This window comes from Oncorhynchus kisutch, linkage group LG13, assembly GCF_002021735.2.
Source record: "Oncorhynchus kisutch isolate 150728-3 linkage group LG13, Okis_V2, whole genome shotgun sequence".
Classification (NCBI taxonomy): domain Eukaryota; kingdom Metazoa; phylum Chordata; class Actinopteri; order Salmoniformes; family Salmonidae; genus Oncorhynchus; species Oncorhynchus kisutch.
In genome coordinates, this window is record NC_034186.2 from 66,278,487 (window position 1) to 66,304,517 (window position 26,031).

Consider the following 26,031-nt stretch of genomic DNA (forward strand, 5'->3'; position numbering starts at 1 on the left):
GTCCATTGCTCTTGTTTCTTGGCCCAAGCAAGTCTCTTCTTCTTATTGGTGTCCTGTAGTAGTGGTTTCTTTGCAACAATTAGACCATAAAGGCCTGATTCACGCAGTCTCCTCTGAACAGTTAATATTGAGATGTGTCTGTTACTTGAACTCTATTTATTTGGGCTGCAATCTGAGGTGCAGTTAATTACCGATTTCTGAGGCTGATGAACTTATCCTCTGCAGCAGAGTTAACTCTGGGTCTTCCTTTCCTGTGGCGGTCCTCATGAGAACCAGTTTCATCCTAGCACTTGATGGTTTTTGCAACTGCACTTGAAAAAATTTTCAAAGTTCTTGACATTTTCCTGGATTGACTGACTTTCAAGTTTTAAAGTAATGATGGACTGTCATTTCTCTTCGCTTATTTGAGCTTTTCTTGCCATAATATGGACTTGGTCTTTTACCAAATAGGGATATCTTCTGTATACCACCCCTACCATGTCACAACACAACTGATTGTCTCAAATGCATTAAGAAAATCTATACCACAAATTAACTTTTAACAAGGCACACCTGTTAATTTATATTCTTTCCAGGTGAAACTGGTTGAGAGAATGCCAAAGAGTGTGCAAAGCTTTCATCAAGGCAAAGGGTGGCTACTTTGAAGAATCTCAAATATTAAATATATTTTTATTTGTTTAACACTTTTTTGGTTACTACATGATTATATATGTGTTATTTCATAGTTAATGTCTTCACTGTTATTATACAATGTAGAAAATAGTAAAAAATAAAGAAAAACCTTTGATTGAGTAGGTGTGTCCAAACTTTTGACTGGTACTGTGTATGCTATGAATAGAAGGGCTATGGTACTGTGCTTGGCATATACCCCCAACCTACAGTCCACTCCCTTTCAGTCATGAGCCTCTGGCTCCACCGTTGGAGCCTGCTCTGTGTTCATATTGTTCGGTTGAGACTGTGCAGGGGTGTCACCATTGCTTCTGGAGCCGTACAGCTCATTGTCCACCATAGGCTGCTGGGCTTGACTTAAGGGTCTATTGGGGACGGGTGGGGCAAAATGGGATGGGGGCACAAAAGGCTGGTAGATGCCCACCTCTGGATGTTCAGAGACTGTCCCCAGAGAGAGGGGCTTAGTCTCTGTGGGCCCAGTAAAGCTCTGGTACACATCCACAGCCGGGTCTCCATAGACACCCATCTCTGCCCCATCTCGCAGGAGATGGCTGTATACAAGTGTGTCCTCGATCGAGGCGTAGATGTGGGACTCGTTGTCTTTTCGTGATTTGGGGAAACTCCCGTTGTGCCCTGGCAGGAAGCTGGTACCGTTGGGGTTGTAGGTGGACACTTGGTGAGACAGCTGCCTTTTCTTCTTCCTATTCAACAGGAGGGAGATCAAAACACATTAACACACAAAAGGTAGGCTACTGTAAAGAGAGCAAATTATGTTGTCTTAAATAGTCACACTTATTAAGTCCCAGAATTATATAAAGACCCTATGTATGTGTGCACTAGTGATACAGTGATATATGTGCATGCAAAGAGCAAACAACAAGCTGCACAAGAACTCACTACTGTAATGGTCCAGGTTACAAAGTGGCTCAGTGACTCGTGTTTGCATCTCAATGTGAAAAAAACTGTTTGCATGTTCTTCACAAAGAGGGCAACAGATGCTACTGAGCCAGATGTCTATGTGTCAGGGGAGAAGCTCCAGGTGGTATCCGATTTTAAGTACCTTGGCATCATACTTGATTCCAACCTCTCTTTTAAAAAGCATGTGAAAAAGGTAATTCAAATAACCAAATTCAACCTAGCTCATTTCCGATTTATACGAAATTGTTTGACTACAGAGGTAGCAAAACTGTACTTCAAATCTATGATACTCCCCCACTTAACATACTGCTTGACTAGTTGGGCCCAAGCTTGCTGTACAACATTAAAACCTATTCAGTCTGTCTACAAACAGGCTCTCAAAGTGCTTGATAGGAAGCCCAATAGCCATCATCATTGTCACATCCTTAGAAAGCATGAGCTCTTGAGTTGGGAAAATCTTGTGCAATACACCAACGCATGTCTTGTATTCAAGATCCTTAATGGCCTGGCACCACTAGTAGTGGTGTAAAAGAGGGGGAGAGGAGAGGGGAGGCAATGCAAATAGTCTGGGTAGCCATTTGATTAGGTGTTCAGGAGTCTTATGGCTTGGGGGTAGAAGCTGTTTCGAAGCCTCTTGGACCTAGACTTGGTGCCCCGAGTATAGCTTCCCGTGCAGTAGCAGAAAGAACAGTCTATGACTAGGGTGGCAGGAGTCTTTGACAATTTTAGAGCTTTCCTCTGACATTGCCTGGTATAGAGGTCCAGGATGGAAGGAAGCTTGGCCCCGGTGATGTACTGGGCCGTTCGTACTACCCTCAGTAGTGCCTTGCAGTCGGAAGCCGAGCAGTTGCCATACCAGGCAGTGATGCAACCAGCCAGGATGCTCTTGATGGTGCAGCTGTAGAACCTTTCGAGGATCTGAGGACCCTTGACAAATCTTTTACGTTTCCTGAGCGGGAATAGGTTTTGTCGTGCCCTATTCACGACTGTCTTGGTGTGCTTGGACCATGTTAGTTTGTTGGTGATGTGGACACCAAGGAACTTGTAGCTCTCAACCTGCTCCACTGCAGCCCCTTCGATGAAAATGGGGGCTTGCTCGGTACTCTTTTTCCTGTAGTCTAAAATCATCTCCTTTGTCTTGATCCTGTTGAGGGAGAGGTTGTTGTCTTGGCACCACACCAGGTCTCTGACCTCCGCCCTATAGGCTGTCTCATCGTTGTCGTTAATCAGGCCTACAACTGTTGTCATCTGCAAACGTAATGATGGTTTTGGAGTCGTGACTGGCCGTGCAGTCATGAGTGAACAGGGAGTATCCAGGATCCAGTTGCAGAGGGAGGTGTTTAGTCCCAGGGTCCTTAGCTTAGTGATGAACTTTGAGGGCACTATGGTGTTGAACGCTGAGCTGTAGTCTATGAATAGCATTCTCACATAGGTGTTCCTTTTGTCCAGGTGGGAAAGGGTGGTGTTGAGTGCAATAGAGATTGCATCACCTGTGGATTTGTTGGGGCGGTATGCAAATTGAAGTGGGTCTAGGGTTTCTGGGATAATGGTGTTGATGTGAGCCATGATCAGCCTTTCAAAGCACTTCATGGCTACAGACATGAGTGCTATGGGTCGGTAGTCATTTAGGCAGGTCAACTTAGTGTTCTTGGGCACAGGCTCTATGGTGGTCTGCTTGAAACATGTTGGTATTACAGACTCGGACAGGGAGAGTGCTTCCCTTTGTAGTCTGTGGTTTGGTTTGCAAGCCCTGCCACAGCCGACGAGCATCAGAGCCGATGTAGTATGTTTCGATCTTAGTCCTGTATTGACGCTTTGCCTGTTTGATGGTTCGTTGGAGGGCATTGCAGGATTTCTTATAAGCTTCCGCGTTAGAGTCCCGCTTCTTGAAAGTGGCAGCTCTAGCCTTTAGCTCAGTGCGGATGTTGCCTGTAATCCATGGCTTATGGTTGGGTATGTACGTACTGTCACTGTGGGGTCGACATCATCGATGCATTTATCGATGAAGCCAATGACTGATGTGGTGTACTCCTCAATTTTTTTATTTAGTTTTATTTTACCTAGGCAAGTCAGTTAAGAACAAATTCTCATTTTCAATGACGGCCTAAGAACAGTGGGTTAACTGCCTGTTCAGGGGCAGAACGACAGATTTGTACCTTGTCAGCTCGGGGGTTTGAACTTGCAACCTTCCGGTTACTAGTCCAACTCTCTAACCACTAGGCTACCCTGCCTCAATGCCATCGGAGGAATCCCGGAACATACTCCAGTCTGTGCTAGCAAAACAGTCCGGTAGCTTAGCATCTCCTTCATATGAACACTTTTGTATTGATCTAGTCACTAGTGCTTCCTGCTTTAATTTTTGCTTTTAAGCATGAATCAGGAGGATAGAATTATGGTCAGATTTGCCAAATGGAGGCCGAGGGAGAGCTTTGTATGCGTCTCTGTGTGTGGAGTAAAGGTGGTCCAGAGTTTTTTCCCCCTCTGGTTGTAAACATTTAACATGCTGATAGAAATTTGGTAAAATGGATTTAAGTTTCCCTAGCTACTAGGAGCGCCACCTCTGGGTGAGCGTTTTCTTGTTTGCTTATGCCGGAATACAGCTCATTCAATGCTGTCTTAGTGCCAGCCTCTGACTGTGGTGCTATGTAAACAGCTACAAAAAATACAGATGAAAACTCTCTAGGTAGATAGTGTGGTCTATCATGAGACACTCTACCTCAGGCGAGCAATAGCTCTAGACTTCCTTAGTAATCATGCACCAGCTGTTATTTACAAAAATACATAGTTCGCCGCCCCTTATCGTACCAGACTCCGCAGTTCTACCCTGCCGGTGCCGCGTATAACCAGCCAGGTGTATTTTGATAGTGTCGTCATTCAGTCATGACTCCATGAAGCATAAGATAATACAGCTTTGAATGTCCCATTTGTAGTTTAATCTTCCAAGTAGATCATCCATTTTATTGTCCAAAGATTGCATGTTTGCTATCAGAATGGAAGGAAGTGGGGGTTTATTCGATCACCTACGAATTCTCAGAAGACAGCCTGTCCTCCGTCCCCTTTTTCTCCGCCTCCTCTTCACGCAAATCACGGGGATCTGGGCCTGTTCCCGAGAAAGCAGTATATCGTTCGCGTCAGACTCGTTAAAGGAAAAAAAGGATTCTGCCAGTCCGTGGTGAGTAATCGCAGTCCTGATGTCCAGAAGTTATTTTCGGTCGTAAGAGACAGTAGCTGCAGCATAATGTACGAAATATGTTTTTTAAAAACAAGTTACAAACAAGGCAAATAAACAAACAAAAAACACATTTTACTGGTGGCACTTGTATGACTACAATGTCAAACAAGTAATCCCTTATTACCATTTTTCGAAATTGAAAATACCTCGGGAGTGTAGCTATATTAATATAGACAAGTAAAATACACATAGCCTTGTTAAATAAAGGTTAAATTTAAAAAATTATCTCCACAACAGTCCACCGTCACTGTTGCACTCCACTCCAGCAGGTGGTGATGGTGTAAAAATGTGTTTCGAAAAAGAGCATGTGGAACAGGAAAAACACTTGCTAGCAGCTACTCAGCTAGTAAACTACAAAATGTTGCCTAACATAAAATCATTGAGAATTTTGCTTAACATGCGATTAAAAGAGGCTGTCGATGAGCTATTCGGGGCAGTTGAAACAACGATAGCAGAGTACCAGCAAGAATTATGCCGTTCAAAAGAGGAGGAAGACCGAACGATAGCAGAGTACAAGGAAAAAGTGTCCCGTTCGGAAGAAGAGAACGCCCGGCTACAGAGGCTGCTGGATGTTGTTCTTAAACCAGAAATAAGGTTACAGAGACTTGAAGGTGCGTTACTTATTAGCTAAGCCCGTAACAACCATCATTTTATACAGATGCCTAATGCATGTTGGTAAATTCAATTTGATTCATCACTAAATTTTCATCCAATTGGCGACAGATTTTCATGCGTTTTTCATTCTAAAATCCGCACTAAGAAAATTCGAATTTTCCCCACCAGTAGCGTTTCCACCAAACGGTGTACGTGACGTAGTGCACACAGTGTACTTTTTCGTTTAAGGTTTCATGTACCGAATAAAAATCAAAAGTTTAATATGTTTTCATCACATGTTCAACACTACCAATAGTTTCGTCACAAACTGTCCCGTTAAATAGCAAATGTGCCTACTCTGGTCATGGCACGTGTGTTCTAGCCAACAGCTCGCATAAAGCCTACACTACAGGCTGTGCGGGTAAACTAGTCTACATGAGATTATTATGGAAAACCGCGATAATATAATTATTTGTAAAGCATCCATCAAGTCATTCGTTTGCAGCGCCTTTTATCGCATAATTTATTTGACCAACACAAAAAGATCACACTGTCAAACGAACATATTATCTGTAGGCATTTATACAACTGTACCGAAACTTCCAGTTTCCATCACAGCTACCGTGTAAACTGTCTGGAAATGTTGTTACTGTGTAGCTCAAAAGTTACATGTATCTGGCTAGAACACATTTGTTGTAAGCCAGCATCTCAGCATTTGAATGTACTAGCCAATGTACTAACTAAATATGTCATGCTCTTTTTCCCACAGACCTCCAGCAGCTCACTCTCTCCATCTCTGAAGAGGTTCCCCTTGAGCAGCAGCACTGCAAGCAGGATTGTAGTCCTGGTCTGGGGCAGGAGGACCCTTCCCAGATTAAAGTGGAACAGGAGGACCTATGGGTCATCAATCAGGGACGAGAGCAGCTTCAAGCGATGGATTATGATACTGATGATACGGATGATTCTGCTGATACAGAAGCCTTCATATCTACTGCCAGAGTAAAATGTGACTATAATCAGAACCCACATCAGTCCTCACATTTTTACCAAATTTTAACCCAACGTGAAGAAAACACAGAGAGGGATGAGCTACCCAGCACCACAACGCAAATTGAACAGATTAAAACGGAGTTCTTCAGTGACTCTCAGCCCCCCTCTGCAGTCAATTCAGACTGGTCTGAAACTCAGAGTGAGAGCGGTGAAAGTGTTGATCGGATGGAGAGTGAAGGACCTCCACTCAAGTCAACGAGAACACAGACTAAAGCTGGACCAAGCTTCCATGTCTGTTGTCACATCTGAAATCCCCTATCTCCAGTAATGCTGTTAGTCATTGTAGAATATGTGCAAAACCTTATCTAGTGATTCATGCCCATAGACATAGACAGCTATCTCTGTGTGGTATCTGTGGAAGAACCTTTGAGTCTGTAGAAAGTTTGAAAGAACATCTACATTTTCATGTTGCAAGTACAGGATCACTTTCTTGTTACATCTGTGGTATGTTTCACAGAGGATGAGGAGGTTTTGCTGGAAGAGCAATCACAAACTGAAACTGGATTGCTCTCTTGTGTAAGAAACGTTTTGAAACTCGCCAGGGTCTGACATTGCATATCAGGACTCTTGAAGACCGCCCCGACCTGGGCCTATGACCTGCAGCCTGAGCCTGTCCATATTATTTACAAGCAGTCTTTTTTTATTTTGAAGTTGTAAAAACAATGTGGACGTGAGGGAGGCGTAGCCTATATTGTCGTAATCAAACTTGATTAGAACACTACAGCAGTTTTTGCTGAAGAAATGACTGATAAAATGCTCCAGTTCCATATCCTAGTAAAGGAGGCCTGAGTGAGGCCCATGCGCGTCTGCTGAAGGTCTGTGTATACTGAAATGCATTTTTTAAATTTTTATATCAAATAAACTATTGAATGGAGAGTGTCACGAGTCGGCTGCTAATGCATAGTTGCCATATGTACTCAAAAGGACGGTTTCTCAGACAGATTAAGCCTAATCCTGGACTAAAAAGCACTTTCAATGGATATTAATCTCTAGTTGAATAGGAAAAATTATAACCACAAATATGTGCTAAGTGGCATAAAGAAATCAAAGGCCAGACCCTTTGAAAGTTAAACCTTCAACGTGGGCTAAAACACAAAAATACACTAATGCGTATTGGCATAGGCCTTCATCAGGGTGTCCTTAGCACCTAGTTGTGGTTATAACTTTTGCATTACCATTCCTCTGCAAGAGCACTTGTGGTTGTTTTGGAATACGCTCCTGCTACTTTTTCTTCTTGGAGATGAATCTGTCTGAGAAACCATCCCAACATTTATCAGGAAGCACTAGAGAAAAGGTAGCTCACTTACTTGATCACCACACAAACCACAGCCAACACAACCACCATGAGAACCAGCAGAGCTGCCACCGCACTCAGAATGCTGGTCAGAAGCAGGTCTTAGGAACAGGAACACACACACAGGTCAATATTCACTGATATCCCATTATCAACCCACTCACTAACATAATGTTTCAAATCCGGAGGCTGATAACACTTAATATACAAAACATTAGGGACATTCTTTCCATGACACAGACTGACCAGGTGAATTCTGGTGACAGCTGTGATCCCTTATTGATGTCACTTGTTAAATCCACTTCAATCAGTGTAGATGAAGGTGACAAGACAGGTTAAAGAAGGATTTTTAAGCCTTGGGCAAGAACAGGGTATAGTAGTAGGTGCCAGGCACATCAGTTTGTGTCAAGAACTGCAATGCTGCTGGGTTTTTCAAGCTCAACAATTTCCCATGGTTATCAAGAATGGTCTACCACCCAAAGGACATCCAGCCAGGACATTCAGCCAATTTGACTCAACCAGGGCCGGTCCTTGCCGTTCTGCCACCTGTCGTAGAATTACAACATTATGTTATTCACATTACTTTTATATTAGAATGTATCCCTATATTAGTACATTCACACCGTCTGTTATATCTAATAGTCAACAGAATAGTGTTCCTAGAACTCTGTGTCTGAGAGGAGCCGTTGAGATTTTAACGCTGACAGTAGATTTACGATGGCTTGCTGATAAGACAACATTCCATCCCACGATTACTGTCTGTGTGCCTGTCTGTCGGTGCCAGGGAGACCCTATCTCCTTTTTCTCTCCCATATGGCAGATGAACACTGAACTTAATCATTTGAGGGAATGACCTAGTGTCTATTTTACATTAGTATTTCTGTATAAACAAGCAGTAAACGACCTTGAGACAGAAACCTGTTGCGATGTAATTGTGATGTCTGTTGCATGAGAGCACAATGTACCTTTGTATAAATTCTCTCATCTGTGATTTGTCATGAACATCCAGGAGGATGGACTTTGCTATAAAATGCTGTGGCTTTGTCCTGCTGGTTGAGTTCTCAGGGATCACCTCCAGGGTGGTTACTGACCAACTCCATTACTGCAATAATTAAATAATAAAGTTCAATTGTTTTGAAGAAATCTAAAAGTCCGTTGATTAGAATAATTCCACCACACACCTTAGGCGAGACCAAAACTACAATACTCCCAGTAAGCAAGAAAAAAATGTCTAACAGATTTGGTCTGTATTGGACCAAAAATCAATGTCCATGGATTTGTAAATCAAGGCCGATCCGGACTGCACCAAAAAATGACACCCAAAAGGAGTTGGTCCATGCTTCCGTGCTCGCTGAGGTGTAGCCTGAAATTGAATTCTATGAATGCCCATCAATGTGGTACGCCTAACGTTTGTAAAACACACAAAAAAAAACTCCAAAAGACGTCGGCTTGTGCTTACTGGGGTGTAGCCTACCATGTGGCCCCCAATTTAATTTTATGAATGCCCATCCATGTGCTAGGTAGGCCTACTGTTTGTCAAACAGGTCGTTTCATTTGCTTCATTAGTACGGATTCCTGTGACTAATCAGTTTGACTATTTAAGCTCTGAATATCAGCTACCAACTTTATCAGGAGTTATCGTGAGCCTATTTGCACAGCGTGAAATGCAAAAGTACTTTTTTGCTATGATCAGCTTGTCAAAAATGGAGAGATACAAAATTGAAACCACTGATCACGACAATGGGGTGAAACTCCTGGAAAACTGTTTTGATTGTCCATTCCATATTGTCCATTTAACTTTGACCTATCCTGTTTTTAGGATATGTTAACATGACAACGCATTTTTTATTTGATTTAGCTCCATTTAGGTTAGGCTATTTAATGGGAGAAACCTGTATGATGTAAAAAGTGTCCGTCTGATTACATTATCATACATTTTATCTCCAGTCTGTAGGCTACAGAAAAGGCCACATACTCTTTCTACCATAGCTTATATCTGCTACATGATTCATGTTAGATCATTTTTTTGACTGAATGTTGGTGCAGAGCAGAATATTTTGCGCCCTTGCCTTTGACAAAGTGGGCACTGCTTATCAAAGGGTGGCATCAACGCTCACCTAATGCCATATGCTACTGGTTGAGAAAAACGTTCATTTTTTGGTCAGTTTAGCTGAGAAAATTGTCAGTTTACCTCAGAAAATGCCACCCTCGTCAATCTGCCGCCATAGGCAGCTGCCTTATCCTACCTAATGAGTGAGTCCAAGCTCCAATGAATTCTGTTTGTTCTGAGGGCAAAATGGGGGGAGTGCAACTCAATATTAGGAAGGTGTTCCTAATGTTTGGTATACTCAGTGTAGTAAGACCAGAATGAACAAAATATTAGAATGGTATATAGAAATGCTGAGAAACATGGAGCGTTAGATTTTCACTGCAATTTCAAATGAACTTTAAACAAACAACCTTTGGAGAGGGCCAGAGGAAGAAGGGAGTGAGAGGAGATAGAACAACATTGCTTATCATGATGACTGCTCCACATGGTCGGTCACTCACTCTTATCCTTGTGCAGTGTGATCTGTGTGAGAATGCTGAAGTCTCCTCTCTCAGGCATACAGTTGGACATGTTGAGGTAGAAGCTCTCTGAGACAGTGATCTTCCTGCCTGCCTCCTCGTCCTCCCGCCGGCTGTACATCTCCTCCAGGGAGCCCAGGATCTGCACCCTGATCAAATCAAATGTATTTCTTTACAGCACATCATAAAGTGCTTTACAGTAATCTGGCCTGGATCCCAAGACCAAGCAAGGAAGAAGCAAGACCACAGTGGCCAAGAAAAACTCCCTAGAATGAAGAAACATAGAGAGGACGTCTCAGAGGGGTACCCCATTCTATTCTAGTTGTACCTGATGCCCGTGTGGCGGTTGCTGCACTTGGGCTGGCTGATGTTGTTGAACATGAGGTGGGCTTCCAGCTTGGAGGGGACATTGACGATCCAGGACACGGTGGAGTAGGACTTCATTCCCACAGGCCAACTAGGGGTGGCCAGGAGAGTTGGTACTCCTTTCATTGGGTATACCGTGAAGATGTATCTCTCTGTGTGTACATCAGGGGGATAATAACATATATGCAGTTATAGTACTACTTTTATGTAAAACAATTAATTAAAGTTGTAACTTCATGGCCAAAAGTATGTGGACACCTGCTCGCCAAACATCTCATTCCAAAATCATGGGCATTAATATGGAGTTGGTCCCCCCTTTGTCGCTATAACAGCCTCCACTCTTCTGGGAAGGCTTTCCACTAGATGTTGGAACATTGTTGCAGGGACTTGCTGCCATTCAGCCACAAGAGTATTAGTGAGGTTGGGCACTGATGTTGGGTGATTACGCCTGGCTCGCATTCTGCGTTCCAATTCACCCCAAACATGTTCGATGGAGTTGAGGTCAGGGTTCTGTGCAGGCTAGTCAAGTTCTTCCACACCGATCTCGACAAACCATTTCTGTATGGACCTCGCTTTGTGCACGGGGCATTGTCATGCTGAAACTTTGCCACAAATTTGGAAGCACAGAATCCTCTAGAATGCCATTGCATGCTGTAGCGTTAAGATTTCCCTTCACTGGAACTAAGGGGCCTAGCCCGAACCATTAAAAAAAACAAAAAAAACATTGGACTGCCAGATGGTGAAGTGTGATTCATCACTCCAGAGAACGCCTTCCCCTGCTCCAGAGTCCAATGGCAGTGAGCTTTACACCACTTTACACCACTAGCCGACGCTTGGCATTGCGCATGGTGATCTTAGGCTTGTGTGCAACTGTTCGGCCATGGAAACCCATTTCATGAAGCTCCCTACAAACTGTTCTTGTGCTGACATTGCTTCCAGAGGCAGTTTGGAACTCACTCGGCAGTGAGTGTTGCAACCGAGGACAGTCAAAAAAATGTATGCGCCACGTGCTTCAGTACTCTTGTGGTTCCATTCTGTAAGCTTGTGTGGCCTACCGCTGAGCTGTTGTTGCTCCTAGATGTTTCCACTTCACAATAACACAGTTAAACCTTTAATTAAAACATGTTACCTGCAATCTCCCTGGTGAAGGAGATGTTGAGTAAAGGATGTGAGAATGGCCACCTCTCTTTGCCTCCCATGGTCGAGGCTGAAGCTGTGATGGACACGTTGGTGTGGACCTGGACTTTGTGTATGGCTCCCTGAGGGCAGAACTGACCCACGGTGGTGCCGTCATCGTCCTCGGCCACGGTGAGAGTGATAGAGCCGTTGCAGGGTTGTTCTGGCAGGGACTGCCTCAGGTTGCCAGTAGTGGGCAGGAGCTCTACCGTGCCATGCTGAGGGGGACGGAGGATCCAGGTGACACTGCCCAGGGGGGCGGGAAGACACCTCTCCAGAACGGGCACCGTCAGAGGGACAGGGGCTGCTGCTGCTTGACAGCCCCTCCACTGACGGCACTCTGAGAAATGGAGAGGAGGTAAAGGATACAAACCAAAATAAAGTTGAATATATACCATGAGTTTGTGGTGCCTTAGGATCTCAAGAAGGTCAAAGTATTTGTTCATCCTAATTACCACACTCCAGATATTGTTTCAAGTGTAAGGGAAGCCAAAAATGTAGCATTGGGTTGCAGTGATTGTTTAGTTAGGGCTTAAGGCCACACTCACACACATGTTGAACAAGTATATCATGTTATTCTTCTATGACGTCAAGCCAGACCAACACAATGAGAAGTTAGTGACTGGCTGAGCAGCATAGTGTTAATAATAATGCTTATGGTTGTATAACTCAGAGGAGAGCAGTGTTGCTAGTTAGGCCTTAGTTACCTATGATTCTGATGGTGGTCAGTAGCAGCTCCTGACATGGGCAGTCCTGGAAGGACAGCTGAGAGATCTTCCCTGAGGGAACAGTGATTTTCTTCTGGATGACAGAGTTCAGCTTCAGCTCACAGTCAGACATGAGGTTAGTCTTCTCAATATAGAGGGAAAGCCCCCGCTCTTTCCTCAGGTCCACGTTGCACAACACTGCAAAGTATGTCACAGTAAGAAATCATATACATGTAGCTGCACATCCACTTCCACTGACTAACTTACTATAACTCATGCAGGCACGCAGCAAAATTAATACAAGGATTTCACATTTAGGAAGAAGAATACCAAAAGTCTGCCCCAGTGGCATCTGCAATGTTAAAAGCTGTATACAGTTGAAGTCGGAAGTTTACATACACCTTAGCCAAATACATTTCAACTCAGTTTTTCACAATTCCTGACATTTAATCCTAGTAAATATTCCCTGTTTTAGGTCAGTTAGAATCACCACTTTATTTTAAGAATGTGAAATGTCAGAATAATAGCAGAGAGAATGATTTATTTCAGAAGTTTACATACACTCAATTAGTATTTGGTAGCATTGCCTTTAAACATTTCGGGTGGCCTTCCACAAGCTTCCCACAAGAAGTTGGGTGAATTTTGGCCCATTCCTCCTGACAGAGCTGGTGTAACTGGGTCAGGTTTGTAGGCCTCATTGTTCACACACGCTTTTTCAGTTCTGCCCACAAATTTTCTATGGGATTGAGGTCTGGGATTTGTTATGGCCACTCCAATACCTTGACTTTGATGTCCTTAAGCCATTTTGCCACAACTTTGGAAGTATGCTTGGGATCAATGTCCATTTGGAAGACACATTTGTGACCAAGCATTAACTTCCTGACTGATGTCTTGAGATGTTGCTTCAATATATCCACATCATTTTCCTTCCTCAGGATGCCATCTATTTTGTGAAGTGCACCAGTCCCTCCTGCAGCAAAGAACCCCCACAACATGATGCTGCCACCCCCGTGCTTCACGGTTGGGATGGTGTTCTTCGGCTTGCAAGCCTCCCCCTTTTCCCACCAAACATAACTATGGTCATTATGACCAAACAGTTCCATTTTTGTTTCATCAGATCAGAGGACATTTCTCCAAAAAGTACGATCTTTGTCCCCATATGCAGTTGCAAACCATAGTCTGTCTTTTTTTATGGCGGTTTTGGAGCAGTGGCTTCTTGCTTGCTGAGCGGCATATCAGGTTATGACAATATTGGACTGGTTTTACTGTGGATATAGATACTTTTGTACCTCTTTCCTCCAGCATCTTCACAAGGTCCTTTGCTGTTGTTCTGGGATTGATTTGCACTTTTCGCACCAAAGTACATTAATCTCTAGGAGACAGAATGCGTCTCCTTCCTGAGCGGTATGACGGCTGTGTGGTCCCATGGTGTTTATATTTGCGTACTATTGTTTGTACAGATTAACGTGGTACCTTCAGGCATTTGGAAATTGCTCCCAAGGATGAACCAGACTTAGACGTCTACAATTTGTTTTCTGAGGTCTTGTCTGATTTCTTTTGATTTTCCGATGATGTCAAGCAAAAAGGCACTGAGTTTGAATGTTGGCCTTGAAAACATCCACAGGCACATGTCCAATTGACTCAAAGTATGTTAATTAGCCTTTCAGAAGCTTCTAAAGCCATGACATCCTTTTCTGGAATTTTCCAAGCTGTTTAAAGGCACAGTCAACTTAGTGTATGTAAACTTCTGACCCACTGGAATTGTGATGGTTGTAAACATTAACCACAAGACAGAGTGGTTTGTCAAATTACCGCTGATCTAAAAGCTCCATGTTATTATAATGAATTGTAATATGTTGGATCTGTACAACTACAGTAGCTATTACCACTACTACTACATTATCTAAATACATGTGACACTACACAACAATTGGCCTTAAAGGGATGGTCACCCATCCCTTTGATACTTTATGATCATTTGGACAAGATGAGCAAAAAATGCTAATATACAGTGCATTCGGAAAGTATTCAGACCCCTTCATCTTTTCCAAATGTTTGTTAAGTTACAGCCTTATTCTAAAATGGATGCAATACATTTGTTCCTCATCAATCTACAAACAATAGCCCATAATGATAAAACAAAAACAGGTTTGTACATTTAATTTTTTTTGAAAAAAATACCTTATTTACATAAGTATTCAGACCCTTTGCGATGAGACTCGAAACTGAGCTCAGGTGCATACTGTTTCCATTGATCATCCTTGAGATGTTTCTACAACTTGATTGGAGTCCAGCTGTAGTAAATTAAATTGATTGGACATTATTTGGAAAGGCACACACCTGTCTATATAAGGTATCACAGTTGACAGTGCATGTCAGAGCAAAGACCAAATCACCAAGACTCTTTCTAAAACTGGCCGCCCAGCCAAACTGAGCAATCAGGGCGGAAGGGCCTTGGTCAGGTGGGTGACCAATAACTCGATGGTCACTCTGACAGAGCTCCAGAGTTTCTCTGTGGAGATGGGAGAACATTTCCAGAAAGACAACCATCTCTGCAGCACTCCAACAATCAGGCCTTTATGGTAGAGTGGCCAGACGGATGCCACTCCTCAGTAAAAGGCACATGACAGCCCGCTTGGAGTTTGCCAAAAGGCACCTAAAGGACTCTCAGACCATGAGAAACAAGATTCTCTGGTCTGATGAAACCAAGATTGAACTCTTTGGCTTGAATGCCAAGCATCACATCTGGAGGAAACCAGGCACCGCTCATCACCTGGCCAATACCATCCCTAAGGTGAAGCATGGTGGTGGAAGCCTCATACTGTGGGGATGTTTTTCAGTGGCAGGGACTGCGAGACTAGTAAAGATTGAGGGAAAGATGAATGGAGCAAGTCTCTGAACATCCTTGAGTGGCCTAGCCAGAGCCCGGACTTGAACCTGATCGAACATCTCTGGAGAGACCTGAAAATAGCTGTTCAGCGGCGCTCCCCATCCAACCTGACAGAACTTGAGAGGATCAGCAAGAAGACTCGAGGCTGTAATCGCCTAAACCTGTTTTTGTATTGTGTGTTGATAGATGAGGGGGGGAACTATTTAATCCATTTTAGAATAAGGCTGTAATGTAATAAAATGTGGCAAAAGTGAAGGGGTCTGAATACTTTCCGAATGCACTCTAGGTACCATGACTTCAGTTGAGTCTCAGTGGGAGGAGCTATAGGAGGATTGCCTCAATGTAATGGCTGGAATGGAAAAGATTGCCTTCTGTGTTCATACATGTTAGGAATTGAGAGGGAAAGAGCAGGGCTTTCCACAAACTCACACATGATTCATCCTCTCCTTTTTTACTAAAGCTGTGTTTTGCAAACCTTTCCTGGAGAACACCTAGCCATTCCACTTCCCTATTCCAGTACCAGCACACCTGATTCAAGTTATCAAGAGCTTGATGTAGTTGACCAGTTGAATCAGGCATGCTGGTAATGGAAAAGATAAAGTCAGTCAAATTGCTGGGGATAATCAAGGAGGGTTTTCTAAAGCCATCTAGTTTATTGTACACAGTGTCCTATAGTGACCTGGAAGACTCCTCCTCTTGGCTGAAACCTTGAAGTGGAGGGAGAGACCAGTGGAGCCGTCCCCGATCCTGTTCATCTCACAGTTCCTTAGTATCAGGGAGAAGGAGTCCCGACGTTGGGCCGGCTGGGGGTCCGACAGCTTCTTCACCACCGCGAACCGCCCGTTACCGTAGTGATACTCCACAGCCGGCTCCTTCTTCAGGCACTGCGGCTGGGTCTGACCCAGGAAGACAACCGTAGCGTTGTGTTTGGGAGGGACCACAAACTTCCACTCCATCAGGTCATCGTCAGGGAAACTATTCGGGTAGTTTGGAGAGAGCAACTCCGAAGATGACGTCCCTTCCGGTAAAGTCACTTTGAGGACAGCAAGTGCTGAGGGACAATGATATGTTGATGAAGTGTCAGAAAATACAATGTTAACCAGGTCCATTAAATCATGTCTGTGGCCATGACTAAAAACATACAGACATAAGTCATCCATTTATATTAATGAAAACAATGTCATTTTACGTCAGTTATCTGAAACCACTGTCTGACCAACTCACATTTGATTTCCTCTCCAACAGACACGTTGAACATGGTGGGGTTCAGTTCCCGTCCTCCAGTGACCTCCAGAGAGAGCCTGCCCTGGTTCAAGACCTGAGCCCCAGAGACGCTGCCATTCCTGCAGTACGTCCCGATGGCAGCCTCCCCTGTCCTCTGGAGGGCTAGCAGGGTATACGTGTGCTGGTCTGGACATCTCTCAGAGGGCAGGATCTGTCTCAGCCCCATCTGGGTGAAGTCCAAATGGAACGCCCGTGGAACCGGGGCCTTCAGGTTCCAGATAAAGGTACGGTTGAAGTTCTGGAGTGGAAGCGTACCGGTTCTAGACTCAATGGGGGTGATGTCCCCATTACAGGACTTTGTGGTACAATCTGATGGAAGGAGGGTAGGAGTTAGAGGAAGTCAATACACAGGTAATACACAGACGCACACACAGGTATGATCACACACACAGTCACATATGGACTATGTATTATGAAAATGCACACAGGTATCCCACTTGTAAGCACTATGTAATAGCAATATAACTACAGTGCACAATGTGCCTATACTGTAATGACACTGTATTTCTGTACCATGTGGACAAACTATAGACACTCTAAGGACACTATGGACACTCTAAATACCATGGAACCACCACCATTATATATTTCATAGAGAGTTCTTACCTATTTCCCTGACCACCTCCACAGTAAAGACTTCCTCTGGTTTGGTGCAGGTGAACACCATGTTCACAGCAGCTTTGGGGTCTGTCAGCAGCACCACATAATCACTTCCAGCCCTGGAGCAGGACTTCTTCAAGCCTGTACCGGTGCATACCGTACACTTTGACCCCCTGCTGCGCTCTGAACTCTGGCTGATGTTGAGAGTAGTGCCCTGGTCAGGGGTGAGGGTCAGTGTCACACCCTCTGAATGAACAACAACCAAGGAAGGGATTGATGAATTAAGGTAGAAGAGTGGCATCAGTTGGGGAGGCAGGGTTGTTCTATACCACATGGGTATTTTACATAACCACACCTCTATCAAAACTATATTAATTTGTACAAAACATAAGCAGAGTCTTGGAATACAAAACAATGTCCCTTTTTTCTCTGACTGTCATGTAGGACTACTACTCAGTAGACAGAAAAGACAACTGATCAGTTTTTCTCAGCCTGACCTCATATCCTTTTTTTGCCACAGCGTGTTAGAAAAGACTCATATGACTGAGGGAGTGTGTAGGGAGATGATCGATGTCAACAGCTTGGCTCCACTTCCTGTATGACTAACCAGCCCCACGTCTGTGAGCTAGGGCCTACTGAACAAACATAGGCCTGGTCGTTCAACAGTTCAGACTGTCATATATCTGTGATGCTGTATCCGTAAACGTCCTTATCTTTAGACAATCACTCTCTTCATCTCCCTCTCTATCTGAAGCACACACACACACACACAAGCGCTCTCTCTCTCTCTCTCCTTCTATCTGTCTGACTTATGCTTTCCCAAAAAACCTTACCTAGTAACGTAGCCAAGATATAATCTGATTGTGTGACTGTTTGACATTGGAGACGTTACTGGGAAGCCTTGTTTGTCCCTCGCTGTTACATGTACAGCTATTACAGTCCAGCTGTCACTGTTGACACTGGGATAATATGTGTAAGCCACAACATCTGGGTGCTTGACTAAACATTATTCTGCCTACCTAGCTATATCATTACAAACCAAACTATAGCTATATCATTACAAACCAAACTATAGCTATATCATTACAAACCAAACTGCTCCTACAGATTGTAGAAAAAAAGAACAAAGGGAGGTGCTGCTAGAATACAATAGTAGATATTTGTAAATTGAAGGTGCTCTTGATAAAGGGGTTAATTGGCCATCAAAAAAACCAAAAAGAGGACCAAGGCACTCTAAGGCCTTTTCAATATATGAGGAGTGCCTGATCCTCATCCTCCTTGTTTTTGATGCTGATCCTATTGTCTGACCTATGTAAATACTGCCCCCTCCCCCTATTGTCTGACCTATGTAAATACTGCCCCCTCCCCCTATTGTCTGACCTATGTAAATACTGCCCCCTCCCCCTATTGTCTGACCTATGTAAATACTGCCCCCTCCCCCTATTGTCTGACCTATGTAAATACTGCCCCTCCCCCTATTGTCTGACCTATGTAAATACTTCCCCCTCCCCCTATTGTCTGACCTATGTAAATACTGCCCCCTCCCCCTATTGTCTGACCTATGTAAATACTGCCCCCTCCCCCTATTGTCTGACGATGTAAATACTGCCCCCTCCCCCTATTGTCTGACCTATGTAAATACTGCCCCCTCCCCCTATTGTCTGACCTATGTAAATACTGCCCCCTCCCCCTATTGTCTGACCTATGTAAATACTGCCCCCTCCCCCTATTGTCTGACCTATGTAAATACTGCCCCCTCCCCCTATTGTCTGACCTATGTAAATACTGCCCCCTCCCCCTATTGTCTGACCTATGTAAATACTGCCCCCTCCCCCTATTGTCTGACCTATGTAAATACTGCCCCCTCCCCCTATTGTCTGACCTATGTAAATACTGCCCCCTCCCCCTATTGTCTGACCTATGTAAATACTGCCCCCTCCCCCTATTGTCTGACCTATGTAAATACTGCCCCCTCCCCCTATTGTCTGACCTATGTAAATACTGCCCCCTCCCCCTATTGTCTGACCTATGTAAATACTGCCCCCTCCCCCTATTGTCTGACCTATGTAAATACTGCCCCCTCCCCCTATTGTCTGACCTATGTAAATACTGCCCCCTCCCCCTATTGTCTGACCTATGTAAATACTGCCCCCTCCCCCTATTGTCTGACCTATGTAAATACTGCCCCCTCCCCCTATTGTCTGACCTATGCAAATACTGCCCCCTCGTTGTTCCACCTGATTCCTAATAAAATATTAGATGAGTTGGAAGTTCTTTCCTTAGTTAGTTGGCCTTTGGATAGAACCAATGCCTTCAACAGTGCATTCAACATCATTCCTATTTATCCACTGAACCAGACTCATGCATTAAAGACGTTTTCCTATGTTTATTCATAAAGCACAACATGGGACAGTCAACATCTATGTTGTCTGTCATTTGCATCCCATCTACACGCTTTTGTTTTAGGAAACTGACTGGCCTTTCAAAGGTCTGTGTGTGGATGTGCCAGTGTCAACAACAATTATTTTATGCATTGTCTACCTATATAATACATCCTCTTCCAATTCAAGAATATCCCTGCAACTTCATAATACTGTTAGTGTCTATCAGTAAGTGTTATCATGGGAAACATGTCATAGAACATATCATTGTATATATATCTACATTTTAATCTTTATAGTACAGGGACAAATGCAATGACCTAGTCATAAAATAAAAAGGAACTAAAATAATTTAACCTATTTTTCAGTTACATTTTTTAAATATATTTTTTTACAGAATCACAATAATCACAAATGTATCACAGTTCACTTCTAAATGTTTAAAACTATTAACAAATTAAAACAAAACCTTAAAATTATAATTCTGTTTACTGACACTCAGCAGTAACTGGCCATATATTGGACAAAAGGAGCCTAACATTACTCCTTAGTTCACGAACCTTACATGTTCTGTGGTGAATTGGCTCTGGAAGCCTAAACAGCCAAATACTCCATCTAAACGTGAATCGAATCTCAATTACGATATGGTTCTAGAAACATAAATCCATCTAATTTCATATCACATTCAAATCATTTCACAAATGCAAAATACAAACTTACTGTACTGTGCACTGTTTTCATTGGTTTTAACACAGTTGCAGCAGAGAGTATTGTGGCATCTGTCTTCCATCTACACACAGGTGTTTGGAGAAGATAGTTAACCCTCCTGCTGTGTTCCGGTCGAATTGGACTGATTTACAAGTTTCTCTCTGAAAACTGCAGTTCATTTCATCTTATTGTCATAAGGTTCCATGACTTATTCCACACAGGGCATCTGAACACACAAAATACATGTTGATGATTTTCATAAAATTGTAAGTGTTTTATTTAGCTTGTGTACACCTGTGGTGTTCCCGGTCAAAAATAATCGGTCATAAGAAATTAATGGGTGAGACTACAATTAGTGTATAAAATTGAGTTCAGGCACATGCCCATTAATCAGATAGCCACACTTCCTCTCCCAGACCCCCACATGCATTTGTATTTGAACACACACACACACACACGCACACACGCACACACATCCCTTCTTGGCTTCCATGGCAACCCCCACGGGAACCTTTCCCCAATATAATCTTTCCCCCACGGGAACTACACCTGTTGGCATTCTCACAAACAATTGCAACATTGTTTCAATAATATATAGAACTTTTCTTGCAGGTTTGGTATATAAAGTTTTTTTGAGGCCTTGCTCACAATTCATTCTGTCGCAACACAATGACCAAACGATTTACTGTGTATGTGAGGCTCTTGATCATATCTTTGATCATGACACTGGTGAGGAGGAGAAAGTCCTTGTTGAACATTGACACAAAGTAGTCTGTGTTAAATAGCACAATATGTTTCATCTGAGTATTTGTTACAGTCAAAATAATCCATATATTGTGCTTTTTTTACTCAAAAACTAGTTGTATGAGCTCAGGTCATAAATAGCAAATAGAAGTTCAAAACGTTCAGAACTTAAGTTGATAAAAATATCTAACACAACATTATGTGATAATATATGTATTATTATGGATGTATAATCAGCTATAATGGGGCAGTCATTTTAGATGGACCGGGAACACAGAAATAATTAACATGAAACGAACGCAACAGGAGGGTTAATTAGCACAGGTAGTCCACTATGTCTTCAATCTAACCCTATAAGGATGTGTAACAATTTATCCGAAATGAAAGACAATGTCCTTATGCTTCCCCAAAACCTTACCGCATGCGACGCTTGTTATCGTTCAGACCGAGCATCACGGCTCTTAACAAAACTCCCCATTATGTGTAATGTAATGGAACTGAGTAAGCAGACTTACCTGATAGAACGAACACGGCGTACGCGATCCCCAAAAGCTGCAGAGCCCAGCCGGCCGTTGATAAAGTCATGCCTTTATTTTCAGCGTCGATATCTCAAACGATAAGCTATATAACTGAACTAAAATTGGCACAAATCGCGACTACGGCGTTGGACCTCCGTGTAGTTCTTTCGCTTTGAGGAAAATGGGTTACACCTACATTTGCTTTCCTGCTGTGTGACATCACTTCTCAGGTAAGGCGTTCCTCTTGCAGTCATTCGGACAGGTGAGTTGTTGCTTGAAGAATTGCAACATATTTGAACTCGGTGCCGTTTAAAAAAACGTTTATAGACAAATAAGCTTTAATGTAATACAAAATGAACGGACTGGGGTCTGATAGGTATTTAGTCAAATCGAGCCTTTTAGACCTCGATAGCAAGCTTCACTGGACCAATGTCACATATCATTTGGCCACACCATGAACTGTTGTTTTTCTTTACCAAACAAGTTCAACTTAATTAAAAAATAGGGTGATCATCATTAGACTACGTGGTGCTCAAAAGTTGAAATCCATGACTTGTTATCATGTAATAACTCAATAATAATGCCGCCTTAGATTGTCCAGCAGAGCAGAAGCCATTTTTCTGTAACACTCAAGCACACATGGCAAATATAGCACACATACCATCTATGCATTAGAGCCATGTGCTGAATTCACCTGACACTCCTAGACAATGCAATAGCTAAAGTTCCTAGACAAGCAATAGCTAAAGATCTGGGGATTGGGACTGACAGTGAAAGAAACAAGTTTGAACAAGCAATGTTATTGATTATCCGTGAATTCACCAGAGAGATGGTGGTAAGGGCCTGAGATGCAGGAGTGTTCCCTGCGAGGACTGGGGTAATGACTGGGGTAATGACTGTGAACAGGAGCAGCAAGGAGGATCAACAAAAGGGGGTGCAAGGAGCTTGTTGAGAGAGATTCTTCTCTCCTTTCACAGACATAATTTAACACAAGGATGCTTCCCACTGGACACACCATGTCATTTCAACGTGGAAATGTGGGTAATATTTGGTTGAGATGTTGATCAATGAGATTTCAATCTTTATTCACACACTCAAAAAGTCAGCCTGAATTATTTTGAATTCCCAATGTATTACTGTGCTTTCAACCATCTTAAAAGCACAACTAAATTCCAATGAGAAAATGATGAGTTTTTTATTTAGTTGTCATCTAAATGTGTTATCACTGTACTTTCAACCATTTAAAAGCACAACAAAGTTAAAATGGGACAATGTCAGATATTTCTGTATTTATACAACATTTAATGTGTAATCATTGTGCTTAACCTATTTTATCCCATCAGTTACAATAGTGACCGTAAAAAATATTGAAATAATAAAGAGTCTCAATGAAATATGTGCAGTGTTACATGTTTATTTTCAATTGTCACATGACCAGAGCTGTTTACTTCCTGGTTGCACCATGAGAAGACGATGGCTGCATTAAAGCTCCCAAACAAAAGGTTAGTAAAGTACGTTAACATTCAGATAGGAAAAATATTTTTGGTATACGTCATCTTTAAGGTGTCTAGTATTGATATATGCATTTGCAATTACTCAACTTTGTTCAGTGTGGTCATAGAATGAGTAAACATGTTGACGGCAACAATAGTGACCGGCAGGATAACGCAGTGCATCTAGGTATAGACATAGATATACACATACATAGTTCTTGTTTTACCTAACTTTCTACTCTGTTCTTTCTTTTAGTTTCACTTTGAGTCAAGTTCTGGATATGTTGGATCTAGGTGACCGCCCAGACAAGCGATGGGTCAGATATGGATTATGAGGTTGAGACAGGCCATTTGCCAGCCAGGCTGTTGAATGTATATGCTGAACCTATGCAAACAGATCATGACAGGAACAACATTATCAGTGATGAGGACCTACCCCTCACCACCCCCACATTCTCCTCCCTGAGACTGGGTTGGGTCATGGACCCAGTGTCGTTCTTGGTGTGGCAGAGCAATCTCAGCTGCCTCAAGGTTGCAAGATCCTTCATGACAACCTCTTCACTTCGCTTGCACTCTTCGATGAAATTACAAAAAGAGGATATGGGAGCTCTTGAACGATGAGGCAAAATCGTCTGTTTGATGTCCCATTCAAGCCACAGAAGGACTTCATGAAGTTACCCCGGGGAACCTCTGAGGTTCTGACCCAAGGAGACAAGGTGCTGGTCCGTTAGAAAGAGAATAACATTGTCACAGTGGCAACAAACATGGAGGAGAAATACAGTGAGACCTCTGTCAAGAGATAGAACAAGGAGCGACGTGCCTTTTGACAAAGTCCCACAACCAAAATGCATCAACCGATACAATGAGCACATGGGTGGTGTTGATCTTCACAACCTACAGATTTCAAGATACCATATTTCCATCAGGTCTAAGAAGTGGTGGTGGCCCATCTTTGCATGGTCTCTCAACAGTGCACTCGTAAACAGCCATTTATTTTACAGAGATGTTATGGGAGGGACCATCAACCTGCTCACCTTTTCATGGATAGTGGCACAGTCTCTTATGCAAATGTTTGGCACGAAACCACTGAGCCACGGAAGGAGATCTCTACTGGCTGCTACTATTGAAGATCAGGCAAGATATGAAAAAGCTTCTCACTGGCCAATCAACACGATGCACCGGTTCCACAGATGTCGTCATTGTGACAAACGCACTACCTATGCATGTGAGAAATGCAAAGCGCCACTGCACATTGAGTGCTTCAAGATATACCATGGACAGCATAAAAGGAGATAAGAGAGAATGAAATAGGGCTGAAAAGGCCAATGAAAGAAAAATAGAAAAGTCAATAAAGGGTGAGGAGAAGCAGTACAATGGACTCTAGGAAGAAAAGAAAAGTTGATGAAAAATGGAAAAAGACAATCAAAATGACTGAAATGTTTTTGGAAAAGAGGATCAATTGATTCAAGACATACTGTATTACAGCATCTGACTGATCGTAGTTCAAAATAGTGATGCACAAACTAATCGTACACTTGGTTCTGAAGCCTACCTGAAGCCTACCTCTATAATATATATGTATGTATGTATGTATGTGTGTGTGTGTGTGTGTGTGTGTGTGTGTGTGTGTGTGTGTGTGTGTGTGTGTGTGTGTGTGTGTGTGTGTGTGTGTGTGTGTGTGTGTGTGTGTGTGTGTGTGTGTGTGTGTGTGTATATGTATGTGTGTGTGTGTGTGTGTGTGTGTGTGTGTGTGTCTGTGTGTATATGTATGTGTATATATGTATGTGTATAATATATATGGCTTAGTAACTGGCTTCCTGTCAAAGCAAGGGCTGATTTCAAGGTTTTACTGCTAACCTACAAAGCATTACATGGGCTTGCTCCTACATATCTCTCTGATTTGGTCCTGCCGTACATACCTATACGTACGCTACGGTCACAAGACGCAGGCCTCCTAATTGTCCCTAGAATTTCTAAGCAAACAGCTGGAGGCAGGGCTTTCTCCTATAGAGCTCCATTTTTATGGAACGGTCTGCCTACCCATGTCAGAGACGCAAACTCGGTCTCAACCTTTAAGTCTTTACTGAAGACTCATCTCTTCAGTGGGTCATATGATTGAGTGTAGTCTGGCCCAGGAGTGGGAAGGTGAACGGAAAGGCTCTGGAGCAACGAACCGCCCTTGCTGTCTCTGCCTGGCCGGTTCCCCTCTTTCCACTGGGATTCTCTGCCTCTAACCCTATTACAGGGGCTGAGTCACTGGCTTGCTGGGGCTCTCTCATGCTCTCCCTGGAGGGGGTGCGTCACCTGAGTGGGTTGATTCACTGTTGTGGTCATCCTGTCTGGGTTGGCGCCCCCCCCCCCCCCTTGGGTTGTGCCGTGGCGGAGATCTTTGTGGGCTATACTCAGCCTTGTCTCAGGATGGTAAGTTGGTGGTTGAAGATATCCCTCTAGTGGTGTGGGGGCTGTGCTTTGGCAAAGTGGGTGGGGTTATATCCTTCCTGTTTGGCCCTGTCCGGGGGTGTCCTCGGATGGGGCCACAGTGTCTCCTGACCCCTCCTGTCTCAGCCTCCAGTATTTATGCTGCAGTAGTTTATGTGTCGGGGGGCTGGGGTCAGTTTGTTATATCTGGAGTACTTCTCCTGTCCTATTCGGTGTCCTGTGTGAATCTAAGTGTGCGTTCTCTAATTCTCTCCTTCTCTCTTTCTTTCTCTCTCTCGGAGGACCTGAGCCCTAGGACCATGCCCCAGGACTACCTGACATGATGACTCCTTGCTGTCCCCAGTCCACCTGGCCATGCTGCTGTTCCAGTTTCAACTGACCTGAGCCCTAGGACCATGCC

At 43.4% G+C, this 26,031-nt stretch overlaps 2 protein-coding genes across 2 annotated transcripts; one reads left to right on the top strand and one right to left on the bottom strand.

Moving 5' to 3' along the window:
• Positions 1 to 733: 733 nt before the first annotated feature.
• Positions 734 to 21,876, bottom strand: LOC109901680 (CUB domain-containing protein 1). The gene is made up of 10 exons (XM_020497666.2): positions 21,697 to 21,876; positions 17,355 to 17,594; positions 16,689 to 17,057; positions 16,144 to 16,515; positions 12,575 to 12,772; positions 11,821 to 12,207; positions 10,654 to 10,843; positions 10,308 to 10,474; positions 7,771 to 7,858; positions 734 to 1,370 (listed from the first exon to the last, which is right to left on the bottom strand). The coding sequence occupies exons 1-10, from the start codon at positions 21,764 to 21,766 to the stop codon at positions 893 to 895; spliced, it is 2,559 nt and encodes an 852-aa protein (XP_020353255.1). The 5' UTR covers positions 21,767 to 21,876; the 3' UTR covers positions 734 to 892.
• On the top strand, positions 5,052 to 7,342 carry LOC109901865 (uncharacterized). The gene is made up of 2 exons (XM_020497859.2): positions 5,052 to 5,430; positions 6,183 to 7,342. The coding sequence occupies exons 1-2, from the start codon at positions 5,106 to 5,108 to the stop codon at positions 6,710 to 6,712; spliced, it is 855 nt and encodes a 284-aa protein (XP_020353448.2). The 5' UTR covers positions 5,052 to 5,105; the 3' UTR covers positions 6,713 to 7,342.
• Positions 21,877 to 26,031: the final 4,155 nt, after the last annotated feature.

What these genes read in the sequence shown, in the direction of transcription:
- LOC109901865 (XM_020497859.2), top strand. Translation starts at nt 5,106, where the DNA reads ATGTGTTTCGAAAAAGAGCATGTGGAACAGGAAAAACACTTGCTAGCA. An exon ending in AAGGTTACAGAGACTTGAAG is followed by an intron (nt 5,431 to 6,182) that starts GTGCGTTACTTA and finishes TTTTTCCCACAG; the next exon opens with ACCTCCAGCAGCTCACTCTC.
- LOC109901680 (XM_020497666.2), bottom strand. Translation starts at nt 21,766, where the DNA reads ATGACTTTATCAACGGCCGGCTGGGCTCTGCAGCTTTTGGGGATCGCG. An exon ending in GACCACCATCAGAATCATAG is followed by an intron (nt 12,208 to 12,574) that starts GTAACTAAGGCC and finishes TCCATTTCTCAG; the next exon opens with AGTGCCGTCAGTGGAGGGGC. An exon ending in CACACTGCACAAGGATAAGA is followed by an intron (nt 7,859 to 10,307) that starts GTGAGTGACCGA and finishes CCTGTTCCTAAG; the next exon opens with ACCTGCTTCTGACCAGCATT.